Raw genomic sequence first — 18051 nt, 5'->3', positions numbered from 1 at the left:
CCGCCTAGACTAGGACCACCCATTTCTCTGTGGAGCCTGTTCCTTCTGGGGGAGGGTAAGAAGCCAGGGTCCCGGGTAGGGCACCTTGAAGGGCTTTGTAGTGAAGGCAGGAACTTAACTGCACAGGCTTCTGACTCTCTGAAAGCTGCCCGGAGTCTACAGCTTGTTTGTGCTGCTCAGGGCAGGTCACCCCTATGGGTTCACCCACAGCACAACCGAGGCTAGTTCGATGGGGTGGACCCTGCCCTTCTGTCCACCGGGCTCCAGCCTCTACCCAGAGAACACTTGGGAGCCAGCCACCGGCGGGAGCCAGGCCCTGGGAGCCAGCTCACACAGGCAGCCGGGAGCGCTGCTGGCTGAGGCAAGGCAGGGCCCCTTCCAGTGCCCTTCCGTGCAGGCGGGACACTCTTTTCACAAATCGGAGGAAGGCCTGCGTGGGTTGCGGGGGCCCTGCCAGCACCTGGGAGCTCAGGTGGACCCCTGTGGAGGAGCCTGCTGGGCACACTCCGGGCCTGGACCTGACTCCTGACCAGCTTCAGGCCACTACAGGCGCTCGTGGAAACGTCTCTCCCTCTACACCTGCACCGCGTGGGGACAAGTATGGACAGAGACGCCTGCTGCCAAAAAAGAATTTTAATAAAGTGCCTAAAATTCTCTGCCGGAAATGAGCTGATTTGACCTTTTCTCAAGTTAAAGCCAGGACTCCCACGGGGACGAGGCTCAGGAGATGATCCGCAGGCCGGGCTTGCTCTCCTCCACGGCCTGCAGGCGCTCGTCCACTGCCTGGGTCCAATAGATGTCGTACAGGCTGTGGGGGGCGGGGCGGGGCGGGGGGGGCAGTGAGAGGAGCTGAGCTCCACGCCCCAGGGCCACTCACACCAGTAGATGTACAGGCTGCAGTGAGGGGGTCAGAGGAGCCGTGCCCCCCTCCCCCCACCCACCTTGGCACCTCACCTGCCTGCCCCTGCCCACCTACACCCCGACACCCCTGCCCTACGCCCCAGGGCCACTCACACCAGCTGCTCCAGGCCGCAGATGGGCTGCTCCAGGCTGCCCAGCAGCTGCAGGATGCCGGGGTCGCCCAGGGCGTTGTTGCTGAGGTCCAGCTCCCGCAGGCTGCGGTTGGCCAGCAGCAGTGAGGCCAGGTCTCCACAGCTGCTGTTCGTCAGCTCACAGTCACCCACCCTGGGCAGAGGGCAGAACTGCGGTCGGGCGGAAGGTGCATCCCCCAGGCGGCCGTCAGGCCGAGGGGCGCCAGGGGGGGTCTAGGTCCCGGCCGTCCCCACCGTCAGCCCCAGTGGACACACACCCCCAGCAGCTCACCAGAGCACCCGCAGCATGGTGCCCGGCTGGCCCAGGGCCTGACACAGCACGTGGACGCCCGCGTCACCCAGCGGGTTGCTGCTCAGCTGCAGCTCCAAGAGACGCTTGTTCTGGGTCAGCACTGAGCCAAGGTGCTGGCAGCAGGCGGCCGTGAACCCGCAGGACTTCACCCTGAGGGCGGCAGGAGCTGCAGTCGCCTAGGCCCACACTTCCGGGGGGTGCTGGGAGGCCCCCAGGGACCCGAACACAAGCCCTGAATGCCCCCCCGCCCCCGTCCTCAGGTGGCCACAGCGCCCTCCTGCCTGGTCCTCCAAGGCCCCAACGCTGCCGCCCCCCGTGCCCCCCACATCCGACCCCGAGCCCCTGGGGCCTTCAGCCCCCACGCGCCCCACAGCCCCAGTATCAGGGTCTCCAGCCCCCGCGGCCCCGCAGCCCCCTCACCACAGGGACTCCAGCTGGCAGCCGGGCTGCAGCAGGCTCTCGCACAGCAGCTGGGCGCCCTCGTCGCCCAGGCTGTTGCCTGTCAGACTCAGCTCCTTCAGGGTCTCCTTGGCCTGGAGGATGCGGCAGAGGTCTCTGCAGCTGCTAACGGTGAGCTCACACTCCCAGAGCCTGCGGGGTGGGGTCCCCGTCAACACAAGAGACCCTGGCACGCTCGGGGGGTGCCCGTCTGCCCGCCCCGCCTGGGGGCGGACTCACCACAGGGTCCTGAGCTGGGAGCTGGGGCTCAGCAGCCCAGGGCACAGCTCCGCCAGGCCCGCGTCGCCCAGCCGGTTGCTGCCCAGGTCCAGGTCCTTCAGCGAAACCTGGGAGGCCACAATCCCACACAGGTCCTTGCAGTTGGCTGCCACGAGGCCGCAGTTCTCCAATCTGGGGGCACGAGAGGAGCCGGGAGCTGGGGTGCCCCCACCACCACCACCGACCGTGCCCCCGCCCCGCCCCCGCCCCGCTCCCGCCAGGAGCTTACTTAAGTGTCTCCAGCTGGCAAGCGGACTCCGCCAGGCCCCGGCACAGCACCTGGACGCCGGCCTCGCCAATGTCGTTGTTGCCCACCACGAGCTCCTTCAGGTCCCGCGTGGCCCGGAGCACCGCGGCCAGGGGCTCGCAGCTGGCGGCCGTTAGGTTGCAGTACTCCAGCCTGGGGGCGAGCAGCAGTCAGCCCTGAGCCTGGCCCGGAGGGCCCTCGTCAGGGTCCTATTTCCCCCCGCCCCGGTGATGAAGACGACAGAGACTGGCGGGCTCCCAGGCGGGACAGCACAGGGGGTGGGGGCCATCTCCCTGGTAGAGACCCCGGAGGTGGACACCTTTCGGCCTCAGCCTTCTCCAGCCAACAGTGACCCCATTTATGTTCCCCAGGGCCACAGGGCCGCCGCCTCAAAGCTCTCTGCAGGCGATGAGCTGGGAGGAGGCCTGCCCAGGCAGACACTCCGCAAAACGCAGGGGATAGGTGAGAACAGGGCTGGGGGTGCCAGGGGCAGGTGAGACCACGCAGGACCCCGGGCAGGCGCACTCACTGCAGCTTCTCCAGGCGGCATTGGGGGTCCAGGAGCCCCTCACAGAGCAGCCGCAGGCCAGCGTCCCCCAGTGGGTTGTCGCTGAGGTGCAGCTCCCGCAGGGTGGGAAGGGAGCGCAGCACGCCAGGCAGGACCCCGCAACCAGCCTCCGTCAGGCAGCAGTTCTGGAGGCTGGAGACACCGGCGGTCAGGGGGCCCGAGAGCCACCCAGCCCCCCACGAAGACAAGTCACCCTTGGCTGTGGGAGACTCAGGGCCCAGGAATGACGGGCGGGCTTGTCCTGCACTCGCAGGGTCCGACCTAGCGCCTTACCTGAGCTTCTGGATCTTGCAGGTGGGACTCTGCAGGCCCTGGAGCACCAGGAGCACGCCACCGTCGCCTAGCTCGTTGGTGCGGAGGCTGAGCTCCGTCAGGGATGGGTTGGCCTGGAGCGCGGAACCGATGTCCTTGCAGCGCACCTCCGTGAGGCCACAGTCGTCCAGCCTGTGGGTGGACACACAGTCACTGCACACAGTGGACTGTGACCGTCCTGTGACAGGCCAACAGGCAGGAAGGCCACGGGGCTCCAAACGGAGGAAACAGACTGCAAGTGTCAGACATTTTTTCTCTCTCTTAAGCAGCAGGAGGAAACAAACTACAAGTGTTAGGTTTTTTTCTCCTTCTCTATGTAAATTTTTTAGAAAGGTTTCTTTAAAAACTCTGTGTTGCCATGAAAACACCTGGTTCCACCAGAACTTTTCTCAACCTAAGAGTCTTAGGCAGAACCAACTTGACAAACCAGTATGTTTTACTCATGCAAATGTTCTCCTAAGCTATGTTACTAACACAATGTCTTTACTTGGAAACGTGCCTTTCCTCAAGATTTATGTCAATTGTTTTATGGCTCGGGATGACTCACCAGGTGCCAATGTTATCTCCAAATGCATGTTGTGGGTGAGGGGCCTGGTGCCAGTCTCCTTTTTGGGACACCTCCTTTCTCTAATTCAGTTCAGTTCAATAGCTCGGTTGTGTCTGACTCTTTGCGACCCCACGGACTGCAGCATGCTAGGTCTCCCTGTCCATCACCAAGTCCCAGAGTTTATTCAAAGTCATGTCCATTGAGTCAGTGATGCCATCCAACCATCTCATCCTCTGTCGTCCCCTTCTCTTCCCACCCTCAATCTTTCCCAGCATCAGGGTCTTTTCCAATGAGTCAGTTCTTCACATCAGGTGGCCAAAATACTGGAGTTTTGGCTTCAACATCAGTCCTTCCAATGAATATTCAGGAAGGATTTCCTTGCTATCCAAGGGACTCTCAAGAGTCTTCTCCAAAACCACAGTTCAAAAGCATAAATTCTTTGGCGCTCAGCTTTCTTTATAGTCCAACTATCACATCCATACATAACTACTGGAAAAACCACAGCCTTGATGAGACGGACCTTTGTTGGTAATGTCTCTGCTTTTTAATATGCTGTCTCAGTTCAGTTCAGTTCAGTCGCTAAGTCGTGTCTGACTCTTTGCGACCCCATGAATCGCAGCATGCCAGGCCTCCCTGTCCATCACCAACTCCCGGAGTTTGCTCAAACTCATGCCCATCGAGTCGGTGATGCCGTCCAGCCATCTCATCCTCTGTTGTCCCCTTCTCCTCCTGCCCCCAATCCCTCCCAGCATCAGGGTCTTTTCCAATGAGTCAACTCTTCACATGAGGTGGCCAAAGTACTGTAGTTTCAGCTTCAGCATCAGTCCTTCCAATGAACACCCAGGACTGATCTCCTTTAGGATGGACTGGTTGGATCTCCTTGCAGTCCAGGGGACTCTCAAGAGTCTTCTCCAACACCACAGTTCAAAAGCATCCATTTTTCAGCTCTTAGCTTTCGTCACAGTCCAACTCTCACATCCATACATGACCACTGGAAAAACCATAGCCTTGACCAGACGGACCTTTGTTGGCAAAGTAATGTCTCTGCTTTTTAATATGCTATCTAGGTTGGTCACAACTTTCCTTGCAAGGAGTAAGCGTCTTTTAATTTCATGGCTGCAATTACCATCTGCAGCGATTCTGGAACCCAAAAAATAAAGTCTGCCACTCTTTTCACTGTTTCCCCATCTATTTTTCATGAAGTGATGGAACCAGATGCCATGATCTTAGTTTTCTGAATGTTGAGCTTTAAGTCAACTTTTTCACTCTTTCACTTTCATCAAGAGGCTCTTCTTCACTTTCTGCCATAAGGGTGGTGTCATCTGCATATCTGAGGTTATTGATATTTCTCCTGGCAATCTTGATTCCAGCTTGTGCTTCATCCAGTCCAGCGTTTCTCATGAGGTACTCTGCATATAAGTTAAATAAGCAGGGTGACAATATACAGCCTTGACATACTCCTTTTCCTATTTGGAACCAGTCTGTTGTTCCATGTCCAGTTCTAACTGTTGCTTCCTGACCTGCATACAGATTTCTCAAGAGACAGGTCAGGTGGTCTGGTATTCCGATCTCTTGAAGAATTTTCCACAGTTTATTGTGATCCACATGGTCAAAGGCTTTGGCCTTGTCAATAAAGCATAAATAGATGTTTTTCTGGAACTCTCTTGTTTTTTCGATGATCCAGCAGATGTTGGCAATTTGATCTCTGGTTCCTCTGCCTTTTCTAAAACCAGCTTAAACATCTGGAAGTTCACAGTTCACACACTGTTGAAACCTGGCTTGGAGAATTTTGAGCATTACTTTGCTAGTGTGTGAGATGAGTGCAATTGTGCGGTAGTTTGAGCATTCTTTGGCATTGCCTTTCTTTGAGATTGGAATGAAAACTGACCTTTTCCAGTCCTGTGGCCACTGCTGAGTGTTCCAAATTTGCTGGCATATTGAGTGCAGCACTTTCACAGCATCATCTTTTAGGACTGGAAATAGCTCAACTGGAATTCCATCACTTTCACTAGCTTTGTTCATAGTGATGCTTCCTAAGGCCCACTTGACTTCACATTCCAGGATGTCTGGCTCTAGGTGAGTAATCACACCATCGTGATTATCTGGGTCGTGAAGATCTTTTTTGTACAGTTCTTCTGTGTATTCTTGCCACCTCTTCTTAATGTCTTCTGCTTCTGTTAGGTCCATGCCATTTCTGTCGTTTATTGTGCCCATCTTTGCATGAAATGTTCCCTTGGTATCTCTAGCTTTCTTGAAGAGATCTCTAGTCTTTCACATTCTATTGTTTTCCTCTATTTCTTTGCACTGATCACTGAGGAAGGCTTTCTTATCTCTCCTTGCTATTCTTTGGAACTCTGCATTCAAATGGGTGTATCTTTTCTTTTCTCCTTTGCTTTTTGCTTCTCCTTTTTTCACAGCTATTTGTAAGGCCTCCCTCAGACAGCCATTTTGCTTTTTTGCATTTCTTTTTCTTGGGGATGGTTTTGATCCCTGTCTCCTGTACAATGTCATGAACCTACATCCATAGATCATCAGGCACTCTATCAGATCTAGTCCCTTAAATCTATTTCTCACTTCCACTGTATAATCATAAGGGATTTGATTTAGGTAATACCTGTATTGTCTAGTGGTTTTCCCTACTTTCTTCAATTTAAGTCTGAATTTGGCAATAAGGAGTACATGATCAGAGCCACAGTCAGCTCCCAGTCTTGTTTTTGCTGACTGTATAGAGCTTCTCCATCTTTGGCTGCAAAGAATATAATCAATCTGATTTCGGTATTGACCATCTGGTGATGTCCATGTGTAGAGTCGTCTCTTGTGCTGTTGGAAGAGGATGTTTGATATGACCAGTGTGTTCTTTTGGCAAAACTCTATTAGCCTTTGCCCTGCTTCATTCTGTACTCCAAGGCCAAATTTGCCGGTTACTCCAGGTGTTTCTTGACTTCCTACTTTTGCATTCCAGTCCCCTATAATGAAAAGGACATCTTTTTTGGGTGTTAGTTCTAAAAGGTCTTGTAGGTCTTTATAGAAACGTTCAACTTTGGCTTCTTCAGCATTGCTGGTTGGGGCATAGACTTGGATTACCGTGATACTGAATGGTTTGCCTTGGAAACGAACAGAGATCATTGTGTCATTTTTGAGACTGCACCCAAGTACTACATTTTGGACTCTTATTGACTATGATGGCTATTCCATTTCTTCTAAGTGATTCTTGCCCATAGTAGTAGATATAATGGTCATCTGAGTTAAATTCACCCAATCCAGTCCATTTTAGTTCACTGGAGGTACAGGTCAGCAGTGGACTGCCACAGGGACAGGGGCTCTGGGTGCCGCAGACTTGGGTATGGCATAAGCCCTCTTGGAGGAGGTCACCATTAACCCCAGCATAGAGCTGCCAGAACTTACACAGGACTGGGAAATAGACTCTTGGAGGCACAATCACTTGGTCATGTCTGACTCTTTGCGACCCCATGGACTTTACAGTCCATGGAATTCTCCAGGCCAGAATAATGGAGTGGGTTTGCTTCCCAACCCAGGGAGCAAACCCAGGTCTCCACATTGCAGGCGGATTCTTCACCAGCTGAGCCATCAAGGAAGCCCTTTCTCTAACTAGCAGACTGCCAGTAGCTATGTAACATCAAGCTACAGACTAGTGGGGGCACTCTTTCTGCCCCCTTCTGATGTCTGTGTCAGAAGCTGTCTCTATCTCCTTTATGCTTTAATAAAACTTTGTCACACAAAAGCTCTGAGTGATCAAGCCTCGTCACTGGCCCTGGATTGAATTCCTCTCCTGCAGAGGTCAAGAATCCCAGCATCTTTCACGGCTCGGCAACAACCTTTCACTTGGGCCAAGAACTGAACAACATAGGTCACAACACATCTTAAAATGAAAGAGAAAAAAGGGTGTGGATCATCTCGTGAAACTGTCAAGATAACGGCACGTGTAGGGACGTGTGCCTCCACATCTTCCACGGGGCACAGGCAGCAGGTACAGCGCCCATCCACCTCCAGGAGAGAAACCAGACCCAGACAGAGCAGCTCGAGCACAGCCCCGCTGCAGGTCTCGAGAAGGCCAGCGCGGAATGCACCAGAGCATGACCCAGCACCACATCCACCCAACTAAGCAAACAATCGAGTCCACACAGGTGAGTGGAATGCCAGCCCTCACCCGGAAAAGACAATCAGTGTGGAAAGGATGCAGGAATTAAAACCCCAGCTGGACAAAGTGCCAGTAACACTGTCTGGCAAGACCCACCAACAGATGCAAAGATGGGTGGACAAAGCTCTGAGCAGAAGCAAAATATTAGCAGAGTCTGAAGGTGTCTCACCCCGAGAACCGGCAAGCAACCCCTCATCAGCAGCCACGGTCACCGCCAGGGGTGACCAAGTGGCACAACTGGGACAACATCCCCACGGTGAGGTGTGCCAGGCAGGACACAGTGTCATTCTGTTGTCTTCCCAGAGACGTGTGACTCAACCACGGGGAGGTGTCAGAGGGACTTTCACCAGAACCCCAGCGAGCAGACCCCACCGTCAGGTGGCCAAGGACAAGGGGGAGAGAGAGACCATCACAGACGGAAGTGGCCGTGGGGGCCTGCACAACACACTTGGAAAAGCCGGTGACGTGAGTCCAGGCTGCGGCGGGCGCCTCACCTTGAGCAGCGCCCCAGGTGACAGGGCACAAGGGACCCTGCCTTGTCTCTGTGACTCTTCCATAAACCTAAGACTACTTCAGATAAATCCAAAAGGAAAACGTGAAGCAGACAGGCTCTCGTCTCTTGCTGTCTGAGGAACTTCTGGGTTAGAGGGCTAGTCCGGGCTCAGATTCCCAGCCACAGCCTGGCCATGGCAGGGGGCAGACTGCCCCATGAGCGGGCTGCAGCAACTTCATGCCCAGGGGAAGGGGACGCTCTGACCTGCAGGCTCAGCCAGAATGGGTTTACCTTCAAATGGCTAGAAAAGTGCAAAAAGAGTGATACTTCACGCCGCAGAAAACCATGCAAGGTTTATATCATGCATCTACCAGTGTAAGGGCTTCCCTGGTGGCTCAGAGAGTAAAGAGTCTGCCAGCAATATGGGAGACCCAAGTTCGATCCCTGGGTCAGGAAGGTCCCCTGGAGAAGGGAATGGCAACCCACTCCACTATTCTTGCCTGGAAAAGCCCATGGACAGAGGAGTGGGGTGGGCTACAGTCCATGTGGTCGCAAAGAGTCAGACACGACTGAGTGACTGACACCTCAACTTTCTCTTAAGTGACGTGACCTGGGAGCACAGCTCGCCCCCGGGACGGTGGCCCCCCAAGTGGGCGGGCACAGCGGTCCTACCTGACCACCTCATACTGCTGGATCAGAGGCAGCAGCTCGGTCCAGCGGGCATCGCTCAGCTGCTCACACTGGATGTCCAGCTTCATGGTGCGAAGTGAAGGGTTTCCTGGCAGAGAGGCAGGGGAAGAAGGAAAACATTTCAGCCAAGCTCTCAAGGTTTGACGGGCCAGAGCCACTGACAGGGAGGACCCCACAGGACCCCGGACGCCTCAGGAGAGGCTCCCACCTGCTGCATTTCCCCACTTCAGCACCTCTATGCACCTCACCTCCAGGATCAGGAGTGGGAGGGGGCTCCCCTGGCAAAGACACCACAGGCTGCAGAGTTCAGGGGTGTCGCTGTGGGAGCAGAGGCAGCTCTCATCCCCCAGCCCCCACTCGTGGCCTCCTGGGCACCGCCCGCCCAGGAAGAAGTGGAAACCCGTGCCCACCACGCAAAGCTCTGCCTCTGCCCTGCCTGAACAAGGGCGGGTGGGGGGGGAGGGGGCCTGTGGGCCAGAAAGCCTGGAGACTCAGCTGGGGGCACAGGGGCTGGAGCCGACCCCCAGGACGCACCTGGGCCCTCCGCGCCCCAAAGCAGCTGCGTGAGGGTCAGGTGCCTGTGGTCACAGGCAGCTCCTCAGGGCACCAGCCTCAAGGGCCCTGGACAGGATGCAGCGGGTGGGGCGGGGACCCCAGGCCCAGTGACCTGCACACAAGGGTGCACTCTTGGGTAGCCACCCGGGGTGCCTGCTCCCACGATCCCCTCTGGGAGCTGGGAGCTGGGGCAGGGCATGTCCTCCGCCCCTCCCTGACTCAGCCCGGGGACCTGCCCCCGAGAAGCCAGCTCACCACGGAGGCTGAGGAAGGAGGCCTCTGGCTAGCAGGTATGGATTACAAGGGCACAGGCCCTAAGACCTCAGCAGGGCCACGCACAGAGCCTAAACAAAGAAAGAACCAGAGCCCCAGGCTGCTGCTGCCTGTGGTCCAGAAGGCGGGGCCCGCAGAAGGAGCCCACGGGGAGCCAGGAACTGGGGGGCTGCTCAGGTTCAGGGCAGGGAGTGGGTTTCATACAAAGAGCAACTGTTCAGTGAAGACCCACGCCTGGAAGCCATGCCTTCCCAGCGCTCCGGAAACAGGGTGACCCAGGCCCACGTGAGATTCCTGGCTCTCTGGGACCCCACGTTCCTGAGAACAATTTCTCACTCTTGTGTGTCCGTGCCTGGCACGGTCCTGGCCTGGCTGAACAGGGGACGCCCCCTCCCATCCGCAGGCTGATGGAGCCCACAGTGGGCAGAAAGCCAGCCCAGGCAAAGGCTCTCGTTCCTTTCCTGCTGGGAAAGCTCTAGCGCCAACAATCAGGCAAGAGTCACATATTCACGTCTGCATGTCCTAGCAGGGAGCCTGCTAAGAAACTGAGGCCAGGGCACGGGTACCTGGCCACTTCACATGTCATCACCGGGACGGGCCATCCCTGGAGAGGCCACCCAGCTCACTACCCAGAGCACATGAGCAAAACCAGATCCACCTCACCACCTCCCCAGCCCAGGGTGTGGCCAGCCAAACCCTGACTCAGAGTCCTGTCATCCCAGGACGGAGGCCAGCAGGCAGTCCCAGGCCCCACGGACCAACACTGCTCCCCACCTGCGCCCTCGCCCTGAAGCTCCCTGGCTCCCAGCCTGACAGGAGGGCACTGGCCTCTCCCTGGTAGGAAGCAGATACCAGCAGCTGAGACGCCCCAGCCCTGACCCGACTTCTGAGCATCCCTCCGTTGACGCCGGGGCCTCATAGCCTCCAATGGACACCCATCCCTTTGGAAATCCATGAGAAAGTAGAAACATCCCCTAAAGACGCTGCGTGTACAACCCCCTCACAAGCCTCCGGTGAGGCTGCCTGATGTGGGCAGGAACAAGCACGGGTCCCGCCTCCCTGGGAATCAGGACTCCCACCAGCTGGGCTGCTCCCCAGCCCTGAGTCACGGCCCAGGATCTCAATAACAGCCCCGAATTAACGCTTAAAAGCGCGGCGACTTAAAAGCTGCTGCGGAAGACCGCGCCGGACACACGCCTGTGTCCCTTCCGCCTTGGGTGGCCCGGCCTCCCCGAGCGCAGCGCATTTACCTCTGCGGGGCGCGGAGGGCGGCAGGGAGCGGGGGCACGCCGCGGCCCGTGCGGGGCCACCCAGGGCCGCCACCGCCCTCCACGCCCGCCGGAGGCCCCGCATGTGTCCCAGGGTCTGGGGTAAGCGCAAGGGCGGGCCTGGGCCACCCTAGGGAGAGGACTCCCGATGCCCCCGGCCCCTGCCTTTTCTCGGGCCCGGGAATCAGCCGCCCCGCGGTCAGTGGCCGGAGGACCCCGAAAGGCAGCGGGGCCCCGCTGCTCCCCGGATCGCGGATCTCACCTCCAGCCGCTGCAGACCCGATGGCCGAGCTGCGTCTTCCGCCAGGCGGGAGTAGGTCACGGCCCAGGGCGGGGCCCTGTGGGCGGGGCCCGACGGCGCAGGGCCGCCCTCGCCCACCAGAAACCCCACGGCGGGACCCCAGCCCTCCCCGCCTGGCCCGGGGTCTTTCGGAGACGCGCGCCGAGCCTGTGCCCCCCAGCGAGGCTGCGCCGCTTTCCTCTGAGCTCCCGGGTAAAACCTGCAGTCCCTGTCTGACTTTCCACTTTGTCACCCAGCACCGGGGCAGGCCGCCTCCTGGGGAGGGAGCGCCAGCAGGAGGCGGACGCAGGCGCGGGGAGCCGCGACCACCCCCACTGAAAAGGGCGACGGAGGCTTCCTCTGCCTCCTCCCACCGGCAGGTGGACGTGGGCGTTTCCCAGAGAACAGAAAACACTTCTTTTTGCTGCCACACAGGAAAAGATGTTATTTGTCTTGGTTGATAAAATGCATGTGAAATGCGTGTATGTGTAAGCAGACATGGTGGGGGGTGTGTGTGTGTAAGCAGACATGGTGGGGGGTGTGTGTGAGCAGACATGGTGGGGTGTGTGTGTGTGAGCAGACATGGTGGGGGGTGTGTGTAAGCAGACATGGTGGGGTGTGTGTGTGTAAGCAGACATGGTGGGGGGTGTGTGTGTGTAGCAGACATGGTGGGGGGTGTGTGTGTGTAAGCAGACATGGTGGGGTGTGTGTGTGTGTAAGCAGACATGGTGGGGTGTGTGTGTGTGTGTGAGCAGACATGGTGGGGTGTGTGTGTGTGTAAGCAGACATGGTGGGGGGTGTGTGTGTGTAAGCAGACATGGTGGGGTGTGTGTGTGTGTGTGAGCAGACATGGTGGGGTGTGTGTGTGTGAGCAGACATGGTGGGGTGTGTGTTTAAGCAGACATGGTGGGGGGTGTGTGTGTGAGCAGACATGGTGGGGGGTGTGTGTGTGTGAGCAGACATGGTGGGGGGTGTGTGTAAGCAGACATGGTGGGATGTGTGTGTAAGCAGACATGGTGGGGGGGGTGTGTGTGTAAGCAGACATGGTGGGCTGTGTGTGTAAGCAGACATGGTGGGGGGTGTGTGTGTGAGCAGACATGGTGGGGTGTGTGTGTGAGCAGACATGGTGGGGGGTGTGTGTGTGTAAGCAGACATGGTGGGGGGTGTGTGTGTAAGCAGACATGGTGGGGTGTGTGTGTGAGCAGACATGGTGGGGGGTGTTTGTGTGAAAGCAGACATGGTGGGGTGTGTGTGTGTGAGCAGACATGGTGGGGTGTGTGTGTGTGTGAGCAGACATGGTGGGGGGTGTGTGTGTGAGCAGACATGGTGGGGTGTGTGTGTAAGCAGACATGGTGGGGGGTGTTTGTAAGCAGACATGGTGGGGGGTGTGTGTGTGTAAGCAGACATGGTGGGGGGTGTGTGTGTGTGAGCAGACATGGTGGGGTGTGTGTGTGTAAGCAGACATGGTGGGGTGTTTGTGTGTAAGCAGACATGGTGGGGGGTGTGTGTGTGTGAGCAGACATGGTGGGGGTGTGTGTGTGTGAGCAGACATGGTGGGGTGTGTGTGTGTAAGCAGACATGGTGGGGGGTGTGTGTGAGCAGACATGGTGGGGTGTGTGTGTGTGTGAGCAGACATGGTGGGGTGTGTGTGTGAGCAGACATGGTGGGGGGTGTGTGTGTGTGAGCAGACATGGTGGGGTGTGTGTGTGTGTGAGCAGACATGGTGGGGGGTGTGTGTGTGTAAGCAGACATGGTGGGGTGTGTGTGTGTGTGTGAGCAGACATGGTGGGGGTGTGTGTGTGTGTGTGAGCAGACATGGTGGGGTGTGTGTGTGTGAGCAGACATGGTGGGGGGTGTGTGTGTGAGCAGACATGGTGGGGGGTGTGTGTGTGTGAGCAGACATGGTGGGGTGTGTGTGTGTGTGAGCAGACATGGTGGGGGGGGTGTGTGTGAGCAGACATGGTGGGGGGTGTTTGTGTGTAAGCAGACATGGTGGGGGGTGTGTGTGTGTGAGCAGACATGGTGGGGGGTGTGTGTGTAAGCAGGCATGGTGGGGGGTGTTTGTGTGTAAGCAGACATGGTGGGGGGTGTGTGTGTGAGCAGACATGGTGGGGGGTGTGTGTGTGTAAGCAGACATGGTGGGGTGTGTGTGTGTGTGTGAGCAGACATGGTGGGGTGTGTGTGTGTGTGTGAGCAGACATGGTGGGGTGTGTGTGTGTGAGCAGACATGGTGGGGTGTGTGTGTGTGTGAGCAGACATGGTGGGGGGTGTGTGTGTGTGAGCAGACATGGTGGGGTGTGTGTGTGTGTGAGCAGACATGGTGGGGGGTGTGTGTGTGAGCAGACATGGTGGGGGGTGTGTGTGTGTAAGCAGACATGGTGGGGGGTGTGTGTGTGTGAGCAGACATGGTGGGGGGGGTGTGTGTAAGCAGACATGGTGGGGGGTGTGTGTGTGTAAGCAGACATGGTGGGGGGTGTGTGTGTGTGAGCAGACATGGTGGGGTGTGTGTGTGTAAGCAGACATGGTGGGGGTGTGTGTGTGTGAGCAGACATGGTGGGGGGGTGTGTGTGTGAGCAGACATGGTGGGGGTGTGTGTGTAAGCAGACATGGTGGGGGGGTGTGTGTGAGCAGACATGGTGGGGGTGTGTGTGTGAGCAGACATGGTGGGGTGTGTGTGTAAGCAGACATGGTGGGGGGGTGTGTGTGTGAGCAGACATGGTGGGGTGTGTGTGTGAGCAGACATGGTGGGGGTGTGTGTGTGAGCAGACATGGTGGGGGGTGTGTGTGTGTAAGCAGACATGGTGGGGGTGTGTGTGTGAGCAGACATGGTGGGGGGTGTGTGTGTGTAAGCAGACATGGTGGGGGGTGTGTGTGTGAGCAGACATGGTGGGGTGTGTGTGTGAGCAGACATGGTGGGGGGTGTTGTGTGTATGCAGCCATGGTGGGGTGTGTGTGTGTGAGCAGACATGGTGGGGGGTGTGTGTGTGTGAGCAGACATGGTGGGGGGTGTGTGTGTGAGCAGACATGGTGGGGGGTGTGTGTAAGCAGACATGGTGGGGGTGTGTGTGTAAGCAGACATGGTGGGGGGTGTGTGTGTGTAAGCAGACATGGTGGGGGGGTGTGTGTGTGAGCAGACATGGTGGGGGTGTGTGTGTGTAAGCAGACATGGTGGGGTGTTTGTGTGTAAGCAGACATGGTGGGGGTGTGTGTGTGTGAGCAGACATGGTGGGGTGTGTGTGTGTGAGCAGACATGGTGGGGGTGTGTGTGTGTAAGCAGACATGGTGGGGTGTGTGTGTGAGCAGACATGGTGGGGGTGTGTGTGTGTGTGAGCAGACATGGTGGGGTGTGTGTGTGAGCAGACATGGTGGGGGGGTGTGTGTGTGAGCAGACATGGTGGGGTGTGTGTGTGTGTGAGCAGACATGGTGGGGGGTGTGTGTGTGTAAGCAGACATGGTGGGGGGTGTGTGTGTGTGAGCAGACATGGTGGGGTGTGTGTGTGTGAGCAGACATGGTGGGGTGTGTGTGTGTGAGCAGACATGGTGGGGGGTGTGTGTGTGAGCAGACATGGTGGGGGGTGTGTGTGTGAGCAGACATGGTGGGGTGTGTGTGTAAGCAGACATGGTGGGGGGGTGTGTGTGTGAGCAGACATGGTGGGGGTGTGTGTGTGAGCAGACATGGTGGGGGTGTGTGTGTGAGCTGACATGGGGGGGGGTGTGTGTGTGAGCAGACATGGTGGGGTGTGTGTGTAAGCAGACATGGTGGGGGGGTGTTTGTGTGTAAGCAGACATGGTGGGGGGTGTGTGTGTGAGCAGACATGGTGGGGGGTGTGTGTGTGAGCAGACATGGTGGGGGGTGTGTGTAAGCAGACATGGTGGGGTGTGTGTGTAAGCAGACATGGTGGGGGGTGTGTGTGTGAGCAGACATGGTGGGGTGTGTGTGTAAGCAGACATGGTGGGGGGTGTGTGTGTGAGCAGACATGGTGGGGGGTGTGTGTGTGAGCAGACATGGTGGGGGGGTGTGTGTGTGAGCAGACATGGTGGGGTGTGTGTGTGAGCAGACATGGTGGGGGGTGTGTGTAAGCAGACATGGTGGGGGGTGTGTGTGTGAGCAGACATGGTGGGGTGTGTGTGTAAGCAGACATGGTGGGGGGTGTTTGTGTGTAAGCAGACATGGTGGGGGGTGTGTGTGTGAGCAGACATGGTGGGGTGTGTGTGTGAGCAGACATGGTGGGGGGGGTGTGTGTGAGCAGACATGGTGGGGGGTGTGTGTGTGAGCAGACATGGTGGGGGGATGTGTGTGTGTAAGCAGACATGGTGGGGTGTGTGTGTGTAAGCAGACATGGTGGGGGGTGTGTGTGTGAGCAGACATGGTGGGGGTTGTGTGTGTGTGTGTAAGCAGACATGGTGGGGTGTGTGTGTGTAAGCAGACATGGTGGGGGGTGTGTGTGTGTAAGCAGACATGGTGGGGTGTGTGTGAGCAGACATGGTGGGGTGTGTGTGTGTGAGCAGACATGGTGGGGGGTGTGTGTGTGAGCAGACATGGTGGGGTGTGTGTGTGAGCAGACATGGTGGGGGGTGTGTGTGTGTAAGCAGACATGGTGGGGTGTGTGTGAGCAGACATGGTGGGGTGTGTGTGTGTGTGAGCAGACATGGTGGGGTGTGTGTGTGAGCAGACATGGTGGGGGGTGGGTGTGAGCAGACATGGGGGGGGGGGTGTGTGTGTGAGCAGACATGGTGGGGTGTGTGTGTGAGCAGACATGGTGGGGGGTGTGTGTGTGTGAGCAGACATGGTGGGGTGTGTGTGTGTGAGCAGACATGGTGGGGTGTGTGTGTGTGTAAGCAGACATGGTGGGGTGTGTGTGAGCAGACATGGTGGGGTGTGTGTGTGTGTGAGCAGACATGGTGGGGTGTGTGTGTGAGCAGACATGGTGGGGGGTGTGTGTGTGTGAGCAGACATGGTGGGGTGTGTGTGTGTGTGAGCAGACATGGTGGGGGGTGTGTGTGTGTAAGCAGACATGGTGGGGTGTGTGTGTGTGTGTGAGCAGACATGGTGGGGTGTGTGTGTGTGTGTGAGCAGACATGGTGGGGGGTGTGTGTGTGAGCAGACATGGTGGGGGGTGTGTGTGTGAGCAGACATGGTGGGGGGTGTGTGTGTGAGCAGACATGGTGGGGGGTGTGTGTAAGCAGAGTTGGTGGGGGTGTGTGTGTGTTAGCAGACATGGTGGGGTGTGTGTGTGTGTGAGCAGACATGGTGGGGTGTGTGTGTGTGTGAGCAGACATGGTGGGGTGTGTGTGTGTGTGTAAGCAGACATGGTGGGGTGTGTGTGTGTAAGCAGACATGGTGGGGGGTGTGTGTGTGTAAGCAGACATGGTGGGGGGTGTGTGTGTGAGCAGACATGGTGGGGTGTGTGTGTGTGAGCAGACATGGTGGGGTGTGTGTGTGTGAGCAGACATGGGGGGTGTGTGTGTGTAAGCAGACATGGTGGGGTGTGTGTGTGTGTGTAAGCAGACATGGTGGGGTGTGTGTGTAAGCAGACATGGTGGGGGGTGTTTGTGTGTGAGCAGACATGGTGGGGGGTGTGTCTGAGCAGACATGGTGGGGGGTGTTTGTGTGTAAGCAGACATGGTGGGGGGTGTGTGTGTGAGCAGACATGGTGGGGTGTGTGTGTGAGCAGACATGGTGGGGGGTGTGTGTAAGCAGATATGGTGGGGGGGGTGTGTGTGAGCAGACATGGTGGGGGGTGTGTGTGTGTAAGCAGACATGGTGGGGGGTGTGTGTGTGAGCAGACATGGTGGGGTGTGTGTGTAAGCAGACATGGTGGGGTGTGTGTGTGTGTAAGCAGACATGGTGGGGGGTGTGTGTGTGAGCAGACATGGTGGGGGGTGTGTGTGTGTGTGTCAGCAGAGGCTGGGAGCCAACACACGAGACCCTAACCCATGACAAGGTCACGAGGAGAAAGCCTGACAGGCGAGGCGGATCAGGTTTTCAGGGGTTTCGAAAAGCTGCCCTCGGCGCTCACCTTAAAGATGATATCTGTCTTTCTGATGCCTGCCTCAATAGATTACTCCCTAATTTCTGTGACACAGGCAGAAGGCCTTCCCCCATCTCTTCCCAAATAAGAATCAATTTAGAACTTTAATCAATAAGTTTCCCAGGTGGTGGTATTTTATGAGATTATTCAGGGTAAAAGGAGTGTTTTAATTTAAACTCCTTTACTGGTAGTTTGTTAGCCAAATGCATTTATGCCCTTGGTACTAATATGCATGATTGCTTATATTATCCTAATCATAAAATAGCATAAAGAACCTGATTATATAAAAGCCCTAATAGACATAGAGCCTTTTTGAGGCGTGAAGGAGTCCTATTAGAAAACATAAGAAAAGTTATTCTAAAGGTGGTTATTGGGTTGACGTTTGCTTGCTGTGTTTTTCTTGCTGTGTTTTTGCTTTTAATTTGCTAAGGTTGTGTTATAGAAACCATTGTTAATATAGTTAAAGATCTAGAGAAATAAGAACTGCCCTAGTGTGGTAACAATGAGATGGTTGCTAATTGTCAGCCAGGAGTGCTAGGCAGAAGGTGCCTCACCAAAGTCGCAGA

At 56.7% G+C, this 18051-nt stretch overlaps 1 protein-coding gene across 4 annotated transcripts in view; it reads right to left on the bottom strand.

Moving 5' to 3' along the window:
* Positions 1 to 618: 618 nt before the first annotated feature.
* Positions 619 to 18051, bottom strand: part of RNH1 (ribonuclease/angiogenin inhibitor 1) — a 22254-nt gene continuing 4821 nt past the window's right edge. For 3 of the 4 annotated variants that reach the window (XM_020912129.2, XM_020912130.2, XM_020912131.2), the window contains exons 2-10: positions 9060 to 9165; positions 3150 to 3320; positions 2838 to 3008; positions 2291 to 2461; positions 2023 to 2193; positions 1765 to 1935; positions 1324 to 1494; positions 1015 to 1185; positions 619 to 808 (exon numbers count right to left, since the gene is read on the bottom strand). In XM_020912129.2, the coding sequence (XP_020767788.1) occupies positions 721 to 808; positions 1015 to 1185; positions 1324 to 1494; positions 1765 to 1935; positions 2023 to 2193; positions 2291 to 2461; positions 2838 to 3008; positions 3150 to 3320; positions 9060 to 9145 (1371 nt within the window). In that variant the 5' untranslated portion in view covers positions 9146 to 9165 and the 3' untranslated portion in view covers positions 619 to 720. Of the gene's footprint in view, positions 809 to 1014; positions 1186 to 1323; positions 1495 to 1764; positions 1936 to 2022; positions 2194 to 2290; positions 2462 to 2837; positions 3009 to 3149; positions 3321 to 9059; positions 9166 to 11435; positions 11771 to 18051 lie in introns of those variants that run through there. The other variant, XM_070457966.1, reaches the window with a different exon arrangement.

This window comes from Odocoileus virginianus, chromosome 28 (genome assembly GCF_023699985.2).
Source record: "Odocoileus virginianus isolate 20LAN1187 ecotype Illinois chromosome 28, Ovbor_1.2, whole genome shotgun sequence".
Classification (NCBI taxonomy): Eukaryota; Metazoa; Chordata; class Mammalia; order Artiodactyla; family Cervidae; genus Odocoileus; species Odocoileus virginianus.
The sequence above is the reverse complement of the archived record's forward strand: the minus strand, read 5'-3'. Positions and strand labels throughout refer to the sequence as shown.